At 40.1% G+C, this 17,635-nt stretch overlaps 2 protein-coding genes across 3 annotated transcripts in view; both read right to left on the bottom strand.

Annotated features, from left to right (window-relative positions):
- The window catches only part of ITGA1 (integrin subunit alpha 1), a 175,616-nt gene extending 158,405 nt beyond the window's left edge, over nt 1-17,211 (bottom strand). The window contains exon 1 of one of the 2 annotated variants that reach the window (XM_004737905.3): nt 16,471-17,211. In XM_004737905.3, coding sequence (XP_004737962.1) covers nt 16,471-16,531 — 61 coding nt within the window. In that variant the 5' untranslated portion in view covers nt 16,532-17,211. Of the gene's footprint in view, nt 1-7,176; nt 7,531-16,470 lie in introns of those variants that run through there. The other variant, XM_013051321.2, reaches the window with a different exon arrangement.
- PELO (pelota mRNA surveillance and ribosome rescue factor) lies at nt 2,474-7,177 on the bottom strand. The gene is made up of 2 exons (XM_004737903.3): nt 6,269-7,177; nt 2,474-5,979 (listed from the first exon to the last, which is right to left on the bottom strand). The coding sequence occupies exons 1-2, from the start codon at nt 6,992-6,994 to the stop codon at nt 5,548-5,550; spliced, it is 1,158 nt and encodes a 385-aa protein (XP_004737960.1). The 5' UTR covers nt 6,995-7,177; the 3' UTR covers nt 2,474-5,547.
- Nucleotides 17,212-17,635: the final 424 nt, after the last annotated feature.

Below are 17,635 nucleotides of genomic sequence, written 5' to 3'. Positions count from 1 at the left end.
CTGCAGGGAGTAGAAGTGTGCTGAGGAAAATCAACGATGTCATGGACAGGGAGCCCAGGAGTTAAGGATCCAATAGCAGTTAATATTGCTATGCTATAAACCTGGCCCGAGACAGAATTTGCTAATAATTCCTGTGCTATGGATATCCTGAAAAAGTCCCTTAAATTGAGTTATCACCCCCTACTCTATCCTTTTTTTAAATTGGAACTTTCGCATACTAAATTTGTAAATAGAAAATTATAAATTTATAAATACTAAATTTGTAAACATCTATGCATATTAAGACTCACTTAATATCCACATACAAAAGTAATTTGGCTTTTGCCCCCAAATTTAGAAACTTATCTTAGGAAATTTCAAAACCCAGTTTCTATGTAATCAACATTTTGGCTCTTCTACTTGTATTATCTCTAGGACATTAAAGAGCTCTGCAGGGGGAAAAATAATTATCTGACCATATTAATTATTCAAATATTTGAATATTCAAATATTCAAATCCATCTCTACTCTGATGGATTTTAACAGACAATAGAGTCAAGGAACATTTAAAGAAGTTATCTGTTTCCCTATGCTTCTGTGCCTGGCCTTTTTCCCTAGCTTTACTAATTCTTGGGAGGCCATTTTTTTCTCTCTCTCTGATTTCAAGTTTACTTACATGCTGACAACCGGTATATCATTAACGCTGACAACTGGTATATCATTAACCTCAGCCAACTGCTTTTTCTTGAACTTCAGGCCTGTGTGCACAATGAACAAAAGGACCTTCTTTTTTTTTTTAAGATTTTATTTATTTGATAGAGAGAGATCACAAGTAGGCAGAGAGCCAGGCAGAGAGAGGGGGAAGCAGGCTCCTCACTGAGCAGAGCCTGATGTGTGACTTGATCCCAGGACTCTGGGATCATGACCTGAGCCGAAGGCAGAAGCTTTATTTAAGCCACTGAGCCACCCAGGACCCTTCTAAGGGAACTTCTTAGCTAAGAGACTGAATGCATTCATTCTGTCATTCACTTACCACCCCCTGCCCCAGCCAATATTTTTGAGCATCTACTGCGTGCTAATGTTCTTAGCATTAGGGATATAGCAATGAACCTAACAAACAATAGTCCTTGCCCTCATGGAGTTTCCATGCTAGACAGATGATAAGCAAAACAACTACATTATAGAGAAAAGTAAGACAAAGGGCTTAGAAAGAAATCCTGGAGAAGTTATCTTTTTTTTAAAGACTGGCTTGGAAGACCTCACAGAGGTGAACTTTTAACAAAAACCTTAAGAGAATGAGTGAGTGAGCATACAGAAATCTGGTGGAAGAGCATTTCAGATGTTCTGCAGGCACCCTCAATTTGTTTTTGAGAGACAGAGTTGGGAGGGGGGCAGGGAAGAGCAGAGGAAGAGAAAGAATCTTAAGCAGTCTCTATGCCCAGCATGGAGCTAGACTTGGGGCTCAATCTCACAACCCTCAGATCATGACTGAGCCAAAATCAAGAGTCGAATGCTTATCTGACTGAGTCACCCAGATGCCCCTAAAGACCCAGAACTGAATTTAATGTTTTTTCCTTGCAAGTCAGCTTCTCTTCCTGTATTTCCTGGTTTGATTTTGTTTTGCTTTTTAAATTGTGCCATCATCTCTACCACATTAAAAAAAAAAAAATCCGAGACTTAGCCCTCCCTACAGTCTACTCTTTAACTCTGAACAACTATCAGTAGCCCATGTCCTTTTGATCCTATCTCTTCATATTACCTAGTGATTTTTCATTCCTGTTGCAAGGATTATTGTTACTGTCCTTGTTCAGGCCAAAATTGCTTTTCCCCTGGGTTTTTCTAATTTGCATTCTTTTAACAAGTGCTCTTGCCTCCTCCAATTCATCCTTGATACTGCTGAACAGTTATATTTGTGAAATGCAAACATGCCATTCTCCTGCTTAAACTTTTCAGTGATTTCTCATTATTGTCAAACCCACTCTTTATTGCTGCATGGAGAGGGGTCGAATGTGATTGGTATACTTACTCTGCCCCTCTCCTCTTTCCAATAACATCTCTGGGGTTCTTCTCACCATTTAGGAGATTTACTGGCTCCAGCTCTATAAAGTTCCTCCTACAAGTGACCCTTCCAACACTGTGCTCTCTTACACTTTGTACAAGTTGCTCTTGTAATAGTGATTTGTTTTCATGCTTGTCTTTCTTAAACCCAGCATCAAAGCAGGAACTAAAATCCAAATGGATAAATGTAACACCCTTAATAATTGGTATAATACAAACACAGATGCCCCATTTCCAGGATCTGGACACAGGCAAATGGTTTCTTTCTCCTCACTCAGAATCACTTTAGAAATACCTATTCTACATGCAATTCAACATGGTCTGATACTGAAAACAAACATCCAATCTCATTTGTTTGGAAAACTATCTGATTTAAAAGCACAATACTCCTTTCCCCAGTAACAGCTATTACTTAGGGAAATTCACATATACACCATTTATCTGTGTACTTTTATTTTTTAGCAATGAAGGAAATTTCAGTTCCAGAATACATGAATCACTTCTGTTAAAGATAATTTGAGGTTAAGAGAACTGCTCACAGGGCTAAAAAAAGGAAAATGAAGTTAACAACAGAAAATAGGTAGAGATAAGGGAGAATTAGTTTTACAAAGCCACTGCAGTGCCGTCTGGGTGGAAAAAGAGCCAACTCATATGTAAGAGAAAAATGAAAATGAAATCCAGAATCAACAATCCAGACATAAAAACTAGTAAAATAAATATAACATATAAATGAGGGACTAAGAATAGCAAAATAAACTTGATGTATTTTATACCTAGAGTAAAATGAAACAATCTGCCAGCTTCTCATTTACTGTGCTGGTGGGGGGGGGCGGGGGCAGGGAACAAATCTTTGTTTACAAGTACCTGATGTTAAATGGAAATTTACAGTACAACATTGCCTTGAAAGGTGTTTCCATTTGTAGCCAAGTTGTTCCTTATTAATAAATAGCAGTTGAATTAGACATTCATAATAATGGATTAGACTACTGAATATGACTTATTCAAGTCATATTCATTCATATGTCATATTCAATATGACATTCATAAAATAATGAAAATGACTTCCAAAGACTTATGGTTCATTTTGCTTTTTAGAGAATAGTAAAAAAGAAAAAAGATCGTAATTTTTAAATTTCATATGCTATCATTATTTTGATATTTCACGCTATACATGTATGAGGATTTATACTCTTGACAATGGTACAGAACGTAACTTTTTTTTTTTTTTTTTGGAAGGGTATTAGGGGGAGGAGGACAGAGAAAATCTTAAGCAGGCTCCATGCCCAGTGAAGGTCTCCATCTCACAACCAGAGCTGAAATCAAGAGATGGACACTTAACCAGCTGTCACCCAGGTGCCTCCAGAATGTAACTTTTTAAAAACAGGAATTCTTGAAGGTATTTTAAGTACTCTATAGACAAAAAAATACACTATTATTTTGAGTTTTACAGATAGTTAAGCTGAATACTAGCCAATTAACTCTACTGAAATCAACCTTGAGACCCAAATGTTTTTCCTCTATGGCTGGTAATCCCAGCCAGAGATTTTTATTAGTACAGGGAGAATAAGTTCCTGCCTATGTTTATCAGATTTTATCAGGCAAAGTAATCAACTGAAGATGTTAAAATATAGACTGAAACCCAGAAGGCCCAGGATTGATGCTGGTTTCCAGTTTCTGACAAGCTCTTAGGGTCTTGGTCCATAGTCTGCTAGTGATCCGTGGACCACACTTCTGAATTGCAAGGCCTGAATCAGTGGTTCTAAGTCCTGATACTTAACGGAATCACCTGGGGAGCTATAAGAAACCATTTCTAAGGCTGAAAGGTTACTGAGCCTGGGATCCAGTCTGGGTACTGAGTTTCAAAAGCTCCCAAGTTCAGGCTAACAAGCAACTAACTTTGAGAATCTATGACCGAAAATGGTCAGATTTATGGGTAGGTTTTATTTCTCCTTGTTTCTAATACAGTAGGTAACAGAACTGGGAATAACCGGTACTGCATAGATTATGAGAGTAATATACGCCCCAAGTCTCCAAACTTCTACTGGTAATATGAGTCATTATCAATCAGGTTCTAATATTAAGAATCTTAGCAGTTTCATTTCTATACTCCTACCAAATTATTTAATAACATACTCTTCATAGTATTTTAAATATCTATCATCTATTCCTAATTACAGATTAAAGTAAACTCAGATTAGTCAGAAGTTTATATCTATATCTATATCTATATCTAAATCTATATCTATATTCCCCAGACCTTGCACTTGTCCCAGGAGAAAAAGCCCAGACACAGAAAAGGACAAGCAAAAGTTTACTTAATTTCTATATTTCATGTGGGTACCAATGTATTAAAAATTGAATTACCACTCTTTCTTCATAATGCTTTTCCTAATTATTTTGCTAAACTGAGTTTTGTAAAAGGTCAGGATGCAATTCCATTCCAAGGATCCCTCCCTAACTCTTAAAATAATGAAAATATTGTAAACTCTCAGGTATTAGCAGAACTCCCTCATTACAGTAGAGTACTGGAGTTCAAGTCAACTATCATATACTACAAATGATGCGACTTAAACTTTCTGAACAGGCCTTCTCACCTCCTAAAATAGGATGTAGAGAGAGTGCAATAAGAATGTGCAAGCACAGACTAATGCCACATATAAATTTAAGACAACAATACATATTTCTAGATAAGCCAAATAAATACATATAGTGTGATAGTGCAAAGAAATGGAGCCCGGAGCAGGAACTACCTTCCGCTTTAGCACTAATTAGCCACATAACAAGCAAATGACACACCTTAATTGCATTTTAAAAATAAAGACACCTCAAATAGCTTATCTTGAGAATCCCTAGCAGAATGAAACTCTATGACCTAAAAGTAATGAATTATATGGTCCTCCAAAGCAAGTATGAGTAACTGTAAAACGAAACAAAACAAAAAACCCACCAAGAGTTTACTTGTAACATGCCTGATTTAACAAGTCTCTTAAGAAAAATACCATTTTAAATTTGTCTTCTAGAAAAGTCTACAAATTATTTGGCCATCACTTAGAAAAAAAAAGTGTACAGGAAATGGAGGAAAGGGATCATTAAACACCATACAAGGACACTATGCAGAATTAAAATAAGCAGTTGAAACTGAGTATGATGAAATACTGAACGGCTTTTCCTTAGAAAAAACTTATTTCAAAGTATGACATTTGGGATTTTATGATCTATCCCAAAGAATATAAGGCATTCTTATATATACAAAATGTTTTTAAGTACTGCAAATAACTCATAATATCTATATAAATTATTCTAATTAATAAAAATGGTAGTACATGGAGATTATTTCCTTTTAATTTATTGTTTAGTTTGAACACGTCTTGCCAATTACAAAATACCTAGTGTGACCAAATAAATGAAAAATCCATGTAAGAATCACGAAGTGCCTTGCAGCGTTCTGTCAGGATGCCACGATATGTTAACAATGGGGACAGAGCTTGTCTCAATTATAAGGTCCGATCACTAATCTTCTTCAGAACTGGAATCATCCTCTTGGTCAGAGAGTTCAGGAACAGGGAAGCGGAGAATGGCAGCTACTCCAGTCAGCTGACTGAGCTGTTCCCCTGATACATGAAGACTTGAGAATATCCTAACTGTGCCCGCATTCTCTTTCACACTGTCCACAAGCTTCACATACCGGCTTCGTGTGGCGACATCCTGGTGCCTGAACAGCTCATCGCTGATGAGCAATGTGTCAATGGCCATAGCCTCATTTGCCTTCTCCACCTGCTTGAGTCCGTAAAAAGCTCGGTCAGGTTCATGTTGTAGCATTTTATAGAAGTCATCCAAGGCTTTTACTTCCCCAGCAGCTTTAGTGTCTGAAAGGCGGCTAGCTACAGAAGGGTCACAAAGGGCCTCTTTCAGGGAGTACTTGTGTCCAGAGGAGGCATGTACCTAGAATCATAATTATCAAAGTCAGACAGAAGAATGTCTTCGAGTACCCATTAATCAGCCTGCAATGACCTAAAGCCAAAAGCACAAAGAAGGCTTTCTATGTTTGAGGACTTAAGCCAAGTTTACTACGTAAACAGGCTGTTTTAACAACTTTCACTTCATTACCTCACTTACAATTGCAGTCCAGTGAACACTTTCTCCTCCTGCACTTTTCCCAGGTCTAAAATTTAAGAGTAGTTTATACAAATCCCTCTGCCCACTCTGAATTATCCTTGGATAAGATTTTTACCTGAAGAAACTTGGACCGATTTTCCAGGAGCACTTTGTTGTCGGTCTTCACTGCTTGTTGAAACATGTAGTCGCAGAACTGCTCCCTCACAAATCCCGGGCTGGCCACCAGGATGCACTTCACAACGTCGAAGTTGATGTGGCGCTGGATAGCCTGGACCACCTGTTCATAGAACCGCTCCAAGGCCCGGTCATGTTGGGAACAGTTGCCTTTCCGTTTTCTGGGGATGTTCACCTCCACCTTGGCCCGAGTGAGGGTCATGCTGGGAGTGACTAAGCAGATATGGGCGAGGCCTTCCTGCATCACCACGGCGGCCACATCTGCACTCCAGGCTGGGTCACAGGCCTGCTCGATGCGCTCCAGAACCACACTGTCCCACTGTTTCTTGGCCAGGGTGAACTGGCGGTTGGGCTCCAGCTCGATGGTGTGGTAAGCCCCCATCTTCACATACTCATTCTCTTGGATGTTGGTTCCCTTAACCCGCAGCTGGCAGGCCTGAGAGTCAAAATCGATGGCCTCCACGCAGAGAGTGAGAGTAGTGCGGACCCGGTTGCTTCCTACGCTGCCCGTGGAGGACTCCGTCTGTACCTTACGGATGGTGGAGGCTCGCAAGCTGTCGCCCACCTGCACTAGATTGTAGGTGTGCCACATATCCTCAGGTTCTTCGGGGACTAGGGTCACCTGGCCCGCATTATCTTTCTCAATGTCCTTCCTCACAAGCTTCATGACCTCCGCGGGGGTTCAGAGGCAGAACAAGAGGAAAGGAGAAGGTCCTCGGTGGGAAAGGGACAGGGAGGGAAAGGGGGAGTCTAGGTCGGGAAGGGGGCGGGGTCCGGTTCCTACAGGCACTTGCCTGGCGGGAAGGAAATACCCTAGCTCCGACTCAAGCGGCCAAGGGGAACACTTACTCTAGCCCTTCTTTTCCTAGTCTTCCGACAGAGCGCCAGACGCGAGCAAGAGACACAGCAGCAAAACACAGCCTTCCCCGGCGTTCCAGCACCCAGCACGGACCCGGCGGCTGATGCAATGACGGCGCATGCTCAGCCCGCGTTCCACCTCTCGGCGCACGTTTTACGTCCCCAACGAGGAGGCGGGGTTGCAGTTTGCGGGGGGCGCAGGCGCACTAAGGGCGAAGTGCGTCCGAAGACTGAACTGAGAGCAAAGGGCTTAGAATCTTTGGTGGCGAGTTACTTATTTTAATGCTGAACTTGGACTTCCTAAGTTTTCTCTTCCAAACCTGTTTGTGCAGAATCTGGGAAGTATGTGAGTGCAACCCCCCCCCCCCCCGCCCAGCTGCATGAAGTTACTACTGTACACCCTCTCTGCCCCGGATAAATCCAAAACTTAACTAAAAGGATTTCTCAAAATCTCAGGCTTGGCCCCAAAGTTCTAAACTGGGCTTGCCTTATCAGCACTCAGATGCTACACTCCTGTTGGAGTTGGCATTTCCAGAAACGGTTTCTAAGAACCACTGGTCACGGTGGGTCTGGGCTCAGAGCAACGTGCCCAGCTGTTTTCTGTGCTTGTTACCCTGTCTGCACGATCTGACTACCCAGATGTTAAAGCACTGACCCCAGAGAGAAAAGAAACCATCTGTGGAATTCACCCCTGGGTGGACAGCTCAGTTGCTTGGCCTGATGTCCTGGGAATCCCAGAATCCAAAATTGGCAGTCTCTACTTTATGCAGCTCAGCAGCCTGTGAAATGTTTAGGTTGGGGGTTGGGTCGCAAAAATTTAGAGCCCGAACTTCACTGCCTAAATTGAGTTGAAGATATGGGAAGTGGAAAAAGTCTGATGTACTTGGACCAACCCGACTGAATGGCTACAAAGTTGATTTTAAAGAAAATCCTTAAATCACTTAGCATTTTTATGGTGATAACAAGATCAGTGAGTAGAAATAGAAAAAGCCCACCAAAATTTCCTCCAGAGTTAAAATGAGATGGGGAGGGGCGCATGGGTATCTCAGTGGGTTAAGCATCTGACTTCAGCTCAGGTCACAATCTCTAGCGTCCTGGGATTGAGCCCCAGCAGGTTCCACGTGCTCAGTGGGGAGTCCGCTTCTACCTCTTCCTCTGCCCCTCCCCCTCCGCTCCTGCTCCTGAGCTGGATCTCTTGCTTTCTCTCAAATAAATAAAATCTTAAAACAAACAAAACAACAACAACAAAAACCAGCGGAGGTGAACAGAGTAGTCCTACCCACATATCTTCTCATTCTCTTTCTTACTTGCATATGGCACTGAAAGGGAATCTTAACCACCCAGAACTGGTGAGACCAGGGTGAAAGGAAGGAATCTGACTTTGCCACAAGTCTTGACAGTCTTAACTCTGATGCCTCAATTATCTTCCTCAGAGATTCCAAGGAGACACAAAAATCCCTTTTCAAGCGCTAATACAAATTAGAGCCATTGTTTGTTTTGTGACTTCTCTCCCTCCCTCTCTCTTTACCTCCTTTTCCTATTCCTTCCACACCTTCCTGTCATACTGAATGCCTTCCTAAAGTTTCTAACTCTGACGGCTTTCTTCCACTTCCCAGAAGACCCAGCAACTTTGAGTAAGGAACCGAATGCCCTAAGATGTGAAGATGGTTTGTCTCTCCAAAGGACATTCCCTAACCAGGAGAGAGAAATACTTTGAGTTGCTCCTTGATCACCTAAGTAGAATTCTCTTCAAAGTCTGATAAAGATTAAAAACCACATAATCACAGTGGCAGGCATACAGTAAGATCTTAGTAAGTGTTAAGTTTTTCTTGAAGAGCTATCATTTATGGAATATTCACCAGGTCCTTTCCTATACTCTTCTAATCCTCTTCTCTAAATATTTGTTATCCTCATTTTGTAGTAAGAAAATGAATTACAGAAAAATAAATGTATTCAAGAGTTTAATTCTTCCTAAGGTCCATTACAGTGGTAAAAGATCAATACGAAGTTTAATACTTGCACAGCAATAGTCAGCAGACATGAGTCATGATCTTTCCAGCAGATTATAGCATCTTTAGTTAGGTCCCCTAACAGCTACAAACCTGAAGCCTTCATTCTAAATTGTAAGTCAGGTTTTTGGTGCTGCCTCTCTCATTTGATAACCCTTATAAGGTTCTAATGAGATTACGATACTTTGTAAACTGTAGAGTTCTACAAACACGTGAGATACTGTGGTATATCTCTAAGAATGCCTGACCTGAAGCTAGAAATCTGAATCAGACATAGCAGGGGGCAAGGGCTCACACTGACATGATCATAATTATTCGGTCTTAGAAAAATAACTGGTTCGGTAAGGTTGACTGATGGATAATCTGTGGGTATTATTAATTTATACTAGTATCTCTTCTCCAGGGAAAACTTAGGTGAGCCCTAGTACATGAATTCATGTATCTTGTTGGTGAATTAGATTACAGTTCTTGTTGCTATTATAGTGGTATGTTAGAAATGGTTTGTATCACAGCAGCAGGAATTATAAGCTCCTGAACAATGGAAATCTTGTTTGAATACCCTAGGCTTAGTGCAGTAAGGGCTGTATAAATGTTCTTGTTCCTAGTATTTTTTTTTTTCAAGACTTAACTTTCCTGCAACACTTACTAATCTTTTCCTTCTTCTGCTTAGAGCACCTTGGAGGCTCCTCCCATCATTGCTTCTTTGCTTGTCTATCCCGTTTTCAGACTGTGAGCCTACTTTTATTTGTCTATGTTCCTGAAACCCAGCACAGCAATTGTTATATAAACAGTCATCATATGAAAGAATGCATATTTTTTAGTTCTCCTTTAATGCAGAACTTTTAACTTATCTATCACTGGTATCTTAAAATTAAGAAAACATTTTGTTTTATAATGTTACTAGAATTTTAAAGAGAAAATTACTCTTAAGGTTAGTTTCTAAAAACCTGTTTCAATTTTTGAGATACCTATGCTTGGGTAAGAAAATGATTATTTCAAACACATCTTACTGAGGAAAAGAGCTGAAAATGTTGTAAATAATGTATAATGACAGTTTTATTATGCCTGTTTAGGAAATGATCTTTGCAGAATAAGTCAGAGCTCTGATTATGAATATCTAATAATAAATGCAATCATTTATGAAAAGGGAATGTGCTAACCTCAGGTTGTTCAAAGATGCCCATGTGACCACCACAAGCAAAGCTAAGTATACAGTTGGGAGAAATATTCAGCTAATTCAGGCAAAAGGGGGAAAGGGACAATTTTTGGTTTTTGTTTCTTAAAGAGATCTACTATTTGGATAAAAAAATATTAATGTTTTTGCACATAAAGTGAATTCTTAATACCAACCAGTGCATATATTTTAATCTCCTTTAAGACTTAGTTGATTTTTTAAACTTCCTTTTAAATTATAGAAGACTTTAGATAAAAATTAGGTACCTTCATATGTGTATAGCTCTAGCACTAATCACCATTTGACAGAAATTTAGCATTTGCCAAAACCAGTCATTGATCCTATGCAACTAGAACACTTTTAATGACTTTATTGCAACATTTCTGCTGAGGCAGAGTGTTCAGATGAAGCTCATTTCTGGGATTTGGTGAGGCTGCTGATGATAGAGGAGCAATTATCCCCTGTAGCAGATAGAAAAAAAACTAAGAAGAGGGACAAGGTTCATGTCATTGTTTCCAGGAACAGTGTCATTTGTATCCAGGAGTGTTTGAAATTATATGATGCAGTTTTTAAAAATACAAAGAAATTTAATAGAAAATTACTTTGTAGATTTACTGTATGTTATATCTGTAATTTTCAGATGCATATTTTCCCACGTTTCAACATCTCTGAGACTGGGAGTTATTTAACAGTCTAATAATTATAATTGGATTGGCAGCACTCTTTTTCCTTAGTAGTGAATAAAATAATGATGCATTTTTTCAATTGATGGTGTCTTTTTTTTTAAAGATTTTATTTATTTATTTGACACACAGAGAGAGGCAGGCAGAGAGAGAGGGGGAAGGAGACTCCCCGCTGAGCAGAGAGCCAGATGCGGGGCTCCATTCCAGGACCCTGAGATCATGACCTGAGCCAAAGGCGGAGGCTTAATCCACTGAGCCACCCAGGCACCCCTTGATCGTGTCTTTCATTCAATTAGATATAAATATGAGGATATATATATATATATGTGTGTGTGTGTGTGTGTGTGTGTGTGTGTGTATAGATATATATATACATGTATATACACACATATATACATGTATATACATACTTCATTTTGAATAAAAAATCTTAACTGAAAAAATTTACAAAGGAAGACACCTTGCTTTTAGGCTTACTAAATTGTTAGCAAGGAGAGACATATAACTTAACTGGGGTCATCACACACACACACATACACACACACACACACACACACACACACAATCTAGGTAAGGATACTGTTAGAAGAGACAGTCCAATCTCTTAAGTATTTATGAGTTTGTCTTTATCTTTTGAGATTCATTCAGTAACAACTGATTTGGTGAGTGCAAGTGACTGGTTACTCTTAAAAATACTAAGGAAAATAAAAAATAAAAAAAAAAAAAAATTAAAAAAAAAATACCCTCACAGAGTTTGTGTCTTTATAGCAAGCTGGGAAGACAGTTTTCAGATGTTATTTAATTAACCATATAGCATGGGAAGACAGTTAGATATTTAATTAACCATATCATGTGCTGTGGTATAGAAGCAAAGACACTAGGGGCTTACATGTTTCTGGGGCAGGAGGACCAATTTATCCTAGTGACTTTCTTGGAGCTAATGTTCATGTGGGGACTTGAGGGTAAGCAAGCAGTGGGAGCAATTGCTTATGCAAAGGCCTGGAGACTTCAGAGGAGCTGGCACAACAGAAGAGGGAAAAGAAACTCAGTAAACTTGACAGGAATATATTTAGCTCATTTACATATCTTGATACTCTTCTGTACTTGCTTTAACAGTGAATACAATTCTCTAGTCACAGACCACTTTGGATAGGCAATGTATTTTGATTTTAGCATTGTGGCATCGATTCCAAGTATCTTTCATCTCAATTTTTTTTAACATGAATTCAAATACACTATTTTGTGTTTCATACAACAGAAGGATTGTGTAAGTAAAGAACAGCATTTTGATCCCTAATTTTCTGAATATGTTTTAAACATGAGCTGATTTACAAAATATTTTAAAGGGCAAGTTCTAAACCTAGTGGGAAGTTTCTTGGTTTGGAGGTTTCAGAAGAACATAGGCAGAGGAACATCCATCTAAGGGAGTAAAATCAACAGTTATAAGCTGTGCCAAGACTTTATGCATTAAAACAGCATCACAACAGCAGGGATGAGAAATAGGCAAATTAGTTAAAGATATATATTTCATTGCTACTCTCCATGCCTATTTACTCTACCTTTACAGACATCATAATGACTGAAGAGTTTCACCTTCTTCAGTAATTCCTTACAGTCCATTGTGTGCCATTGGAGGTAATTTCTTTGCTATGGGTAAGTATCTGAGTTCCATATTCAGCCATCACCTCACTGGACTTCATTTTGAATAGAAAATCTTAACTGAAAAAATTTACAAAGGAAGACACCTTGCTTTTAGGCTAACTAAAATGTTTCTATCAAGAAGAGACATATTACTCAATTGGGGTCATTCTACATATTCTTAATATTCAGAGATAGTTATTTAAGTTACAATTAATATAGGGTGGGACATCTAATTTCATGATATACCTAAAAGTCCTGAAAATATCAGATTCACAATATTAATTAGGTCCTTTTTAAAGTCTCATAGACAGTTAAGCTTGGCTTTAACATTCTGAGAGTTGAGCAAGAAGGAAATGGACTTGCATTTTGATAGCCTGTATGGCATATTATTTCACAGCATGAGATTTGAGATCAGAGAGCTGAGCACAGGCTTTGCCATTTATGAGTCGTGGGACTTTGGACAAATTAATCTCTTAGCATTTTCGTTTCTTCATATCTAATATATGGATAATTGTTCTAAAATTTTCTTTTTTTGAGATTCAAGTGAAATAATATATGCAAAGTTTTTGACATAAGGCCTCACCCATAATATGTTCCCAATAAATATGTGCCATTCAGCACTGTGTTAGTTTTTCTCTGTTATGGTGTGTCCTGACCCTATTCACCCAGGATGTTTGATTTTGCCATTTGGACTTGGCCAATGAGAGGGTTGGGCAAGACTTTTTAGAGGGTGGGAGGAAAAGAAGCAGGTATTTATTTCTTCTGCTCCCTTCTGGCTGGGCTTCGATTGTGGCTCTAGCTGCATTCCTCTTCCTATGCCCCAGCTCCCAACCAACAGCCCCTCTCCCATAGCTAGAGTTCACAGCCAATGTAACACTACTTCCTCCTCAGGCCTAAGAGTGATAATGGCTTCTCTTCCCAGTGTTGCTTCATATGCTTTCCTTTCACTATTGTTTGCCCTTAGGTGCTCTACCATCTTTTGTCAGTTCTTTAAATGCCTCTGCAAACAGTCCTTTATTAAACTTTCTTTAGTTAAATGCTTTATATGTGTCACTAGTTTTTTGCTGGGACTTTGATATATGTAAAATAATAATCTTTGGTGGCAGATCATTTTATAATACTGTTAAAAGCTAATACAAGGCAGTTTTTAATCCAATGGGAAGTTTATTAGCATGGCGATTTGTTGTCATGATATAAACCTAGGTTTGAAGTCTGGAGAGAGTTCATTTAGATGGCAGGGGGTGTGGGAAGGAAGCGTGAAGTTCTTTTCTAGATATATAAAACAACAAGACCATAGCCACAGTGGCAAAATGAGCATGAAGATTATGTAGAAAATAAGGAAATGTGACTGGCTCTCATGTGAAGTTTACATTTCAGGGTTTTGGTAGGCAGAAAAATGGTCTCCCAAAGATGTTCATGTCCTAATCCCTAGAACCTGTGAATATGTTAACTTATATGGCAAAAGGAACTTGGCACATATGATTAAATTAAGGCTCTTAAGACTAGGAGCTTATCCTGGTTTATCCAAATGGGCCCATGTAATTAGAAGGATCCTTTTTAGAAAGAGGCAATGGGTCAGAGTCAAAGAAGGAACTGGATGATGAAGCAGAGTCAGAGGGAAGGATGTGAAAATGCTATCCTACTGGCTTTGAAGATGGAGGATGGAGCCACAAGCTAAGGTATGCAGGTGGCTTCTAGAAGCTGAAAAAGGCAAGGCAGTGGATTGTCCCTGATACAGGCTTCAGAAGACACATAGCTCTGTCCACACCTTGATTTTAGCCCAGTGATACTTCTAACTTACATAACTGTCACATAACATATTTGTCTTGTTTTAAGCCAATAAATCTATAGCAATTTGGTACAACAAAAATAGGAAATGGATATAGGTACAGTGAGAGAGAGAGGGTGCTGGATTAGGACAAACAGAGTGGTCAGTAGAGAATTCTGGATTTCATCTGAAGACAATAAAGAACCATGAAAGTGTTTTTGTTTGTTTGTTTTACTAAAAAGGCTAATATATAATGAAAATTAGTTATTAAGAAGATAAATTAGAAGTTGGGTACAGATTTGCAACAAGAAGAGCTCTCTCGTACTGTGCATGGACAGATGATACCGCAGATTAGGTGTAGATTTTATGAATTGAGGAGTTTCCAAGAAAGCTGACAATATGATAACTGACTGGAAAACTCGCAAAGGAGAGGAAGAAGTCAAATTTCAGATCCTTATGTTGTGAAATGGGCATAAATATAGCACGTATGAGGAACCTATTGATTCTTATGCAATAAATTCTAAGTTTTAGTATGATTGAATAATACACACACACATATACACACACAAAAGGGAATTAAATTTTTTAAAGTTTCATTCTTGCCCTTTTTAGAGGATGTGCAAACTGCCTTTGATCCTTTCTGCATAGTGACTGCTTATTTGGTAAAATGCAAAAGGTACAACTTGAATAATTAGAAAACTTCAGATTTTGTACAACGACAACAAAATGCAAACGCCCTCCAAAAGGTTGGAGCAGAAGAGGCATCATAGGTCAAATAAGTATAAAGGGCAGGGACAGCAGCTGGTAAGTTAAACCATTCACTGGCTGCAAAGCTGTTCAGAAGTTACTACTGTTTGGATTACCGGACACTTCCTGAGTAGTGGAAAATGTCTGGATGAAAAGTCAATAGCTCATAATTAACTCTGTTAATACCACCTCGCTGTGAAAAAAATGTTTTACTTGCAAATAATCCATTTCTCAGGGATCCTCATAAAACTTAACAATGCTTGGGCATCTAAATCAGGATCACCCCTGTCTTTAGTGGAAAAATGCCAAATTAACTAATACCAATAAGCATGCCAAGCAGTAAAGACACTGAATATTGAATATTGATGATATGCTAAACCCAATCATTAACCTAACCATTAATCACGTTACTTTCACACAAAGCTTCACCAATCTGCCTTTTTCTTTCACCATGGGCTAATCATTTGGAAAATCTTAGAAAATGTTATGATTCAACCTTTTTCTAAATTGGATATAACTTTGCATTTCCAGTGTTTTTTTTTTTAAAGTCCCTCCTTAAAAATGCCTTTTATACACAAGTAACAATACTGTATTTTGCATTAAAAAATAATCTGCTCTATGACTATCCCTTTCTCAATTTCAAAGTGTTCCTCCTCCTTATACAGAAACGTCATTTCAGGACAAGAAGCAATTTTGCCTTGCCTTCCTTTCTTTCCTCATTCTGTCGTAGAAAAGATCTTGAATACACAGCAGCAAGAAAAATGCAATAATGCCCACTCTTGAGTAACCTAAAGGTAGGAACTTTGCATATAAATCCGGCGCCCCCTATTACCTTCCTCCAAAAAATAAAAAAAAATTAAAAAAAAAAAAAGAGAGAGAGAGAGAAAGAGAAAGAAAGAAAGGTAGAAAAGGAGGTAGGTGGGGGTAATGCCATTCAGCAAAGTCCTAAAATACAATGTAAACTGTCAAAACAACTTTAGTTGTAAACTCACTTCTACCTTGTCAAGTTTCCAGCACGATCTCCCTCCTTCTATTGAGGGGGAAGGTTTTGAAATACATCAAAACTAGTATCCGAAACAAAACGCAGACTCCTTTCTGTCCTCGGACCTGCCCGGACTACCTGGAGGGTCCCTAAGTGAGCCGGCGCTTCCTCCGCCTTTCGGCGCGGAGCCCTCGCTATCTCCCGACCCACACGCAGCCCAGAGCCCCGCACGCAGCCCAGAGCCCCGCACGCAGACGCTCAGAGAAAACAGGGTCGCTCACCGGTGAGGAGCCAGCAGCAGGCGACAGCGACCCCTGGGCTGGCTTGGCGTCGGGGGGCCATGACCCGGGAGCCCGCAGAGCCCGGAGGACGCGCTGGATCGGAGGGCAGCACGGGGCAGGACGCAGCACGGAGCCGCGCGTTCTGGGCTACTCTGCCGCCTTAGGTCTCCGTCTCCGGCCCCGGTCAGTCGCGGCGCCCAGAAGCCGAAGAGTGAATTTCCTGTGTTTTCGACGACTGCCTCTAGGTCCTCTCCACGCTTTTCATATCCCAGACTTACTGCCCCATCTCCCGCCCCTTCGCGCGCTCGTTCTCTGAAATCCTCCTGGCAGCCTCCCAGGCTGTGTCCGAGACATGGACAAATAAAGCCAGCTTCGCGGGCTCGTGTTTAGGCTAAAGTCCACGGGCTGCAAATCAAACCTTAAAGGGACAACTGCCTTCCATTGAGAGGGCGATCGCGCTCCCTAAGGTGGCAGGAAGGCCGACGACGGCTGGACCTTCGGGAGGGTGTCGCCCGTCCGGTGGCCCCGCCTTCACACCCCTTCCCTCTCCCTCAGTCAGGGCAGGGAGGGCGCTTTCAAGTGCCGGGACTCCGTGGCCCTTAAGGGGAGGCTGCTTTCCTGGGGTTCAATTGCGCAGAAGGAATTAGATTGTCTCTGAAAGTGAGCACTTTGGTATCCCCACCTCCCTCTCCTGCGGACACTTGAACTTCGCGTGCTGTTGTTGTCTGGCACTAAGAGTGAGTGAGTGTGCGTGCGTGCGTGCGTGCGTGTGTGTGTGTGTGTGTGTGTGTAGAGGGAGCGTCCATTCAGACACGCCCCGACAGAGGGTTTTGCTTTAGCTTATGCAGAGTTTGCTTCGCTTATGGTGATGTGTGGTTAAACGGGGGTTGCAGCTAAACTTTTCTTTGGGAAGACCCTAAGAAAACCAGAAAAAGGAGAAAAACCAGAATGGGAGAAAAGAAAAAAAAAGAAAGGGAGAAAAATAAATGCGAGAAGGAAGAGGGAGGTTAATGAAGGGAGGAAAACAGTCTTTCGAAATGGTTATGTGTGTGGGCTATTTTGTTGAAGTTGAATTAGGATGTTTGTACATTGGGAATTGAATCTAATAAAGAACGCAGGGCACTGTTTTATTTCTTCTTGTAGACTTTTATAAGTAAGAGTGCAT

Source organism: Mustela putorius, unplaced genomic scaffold, assembly GCF_011764305.1.
Source record: "Mustela putorius furo isolate JIRA1106 unplaced genomic scaffold, ASM1176430v1.1 tig00000407_pilon_pilon_pilon, whole genome shotgun sequence".
NCBI lineage: Eukaryota > Metazoa > Chordata > Mammalia > Carnivora > Mustelidae > Mustela > Mustela putorius.
This window is presented reverse-complemented; position numbering and strand designations above follow the sequence as displayed.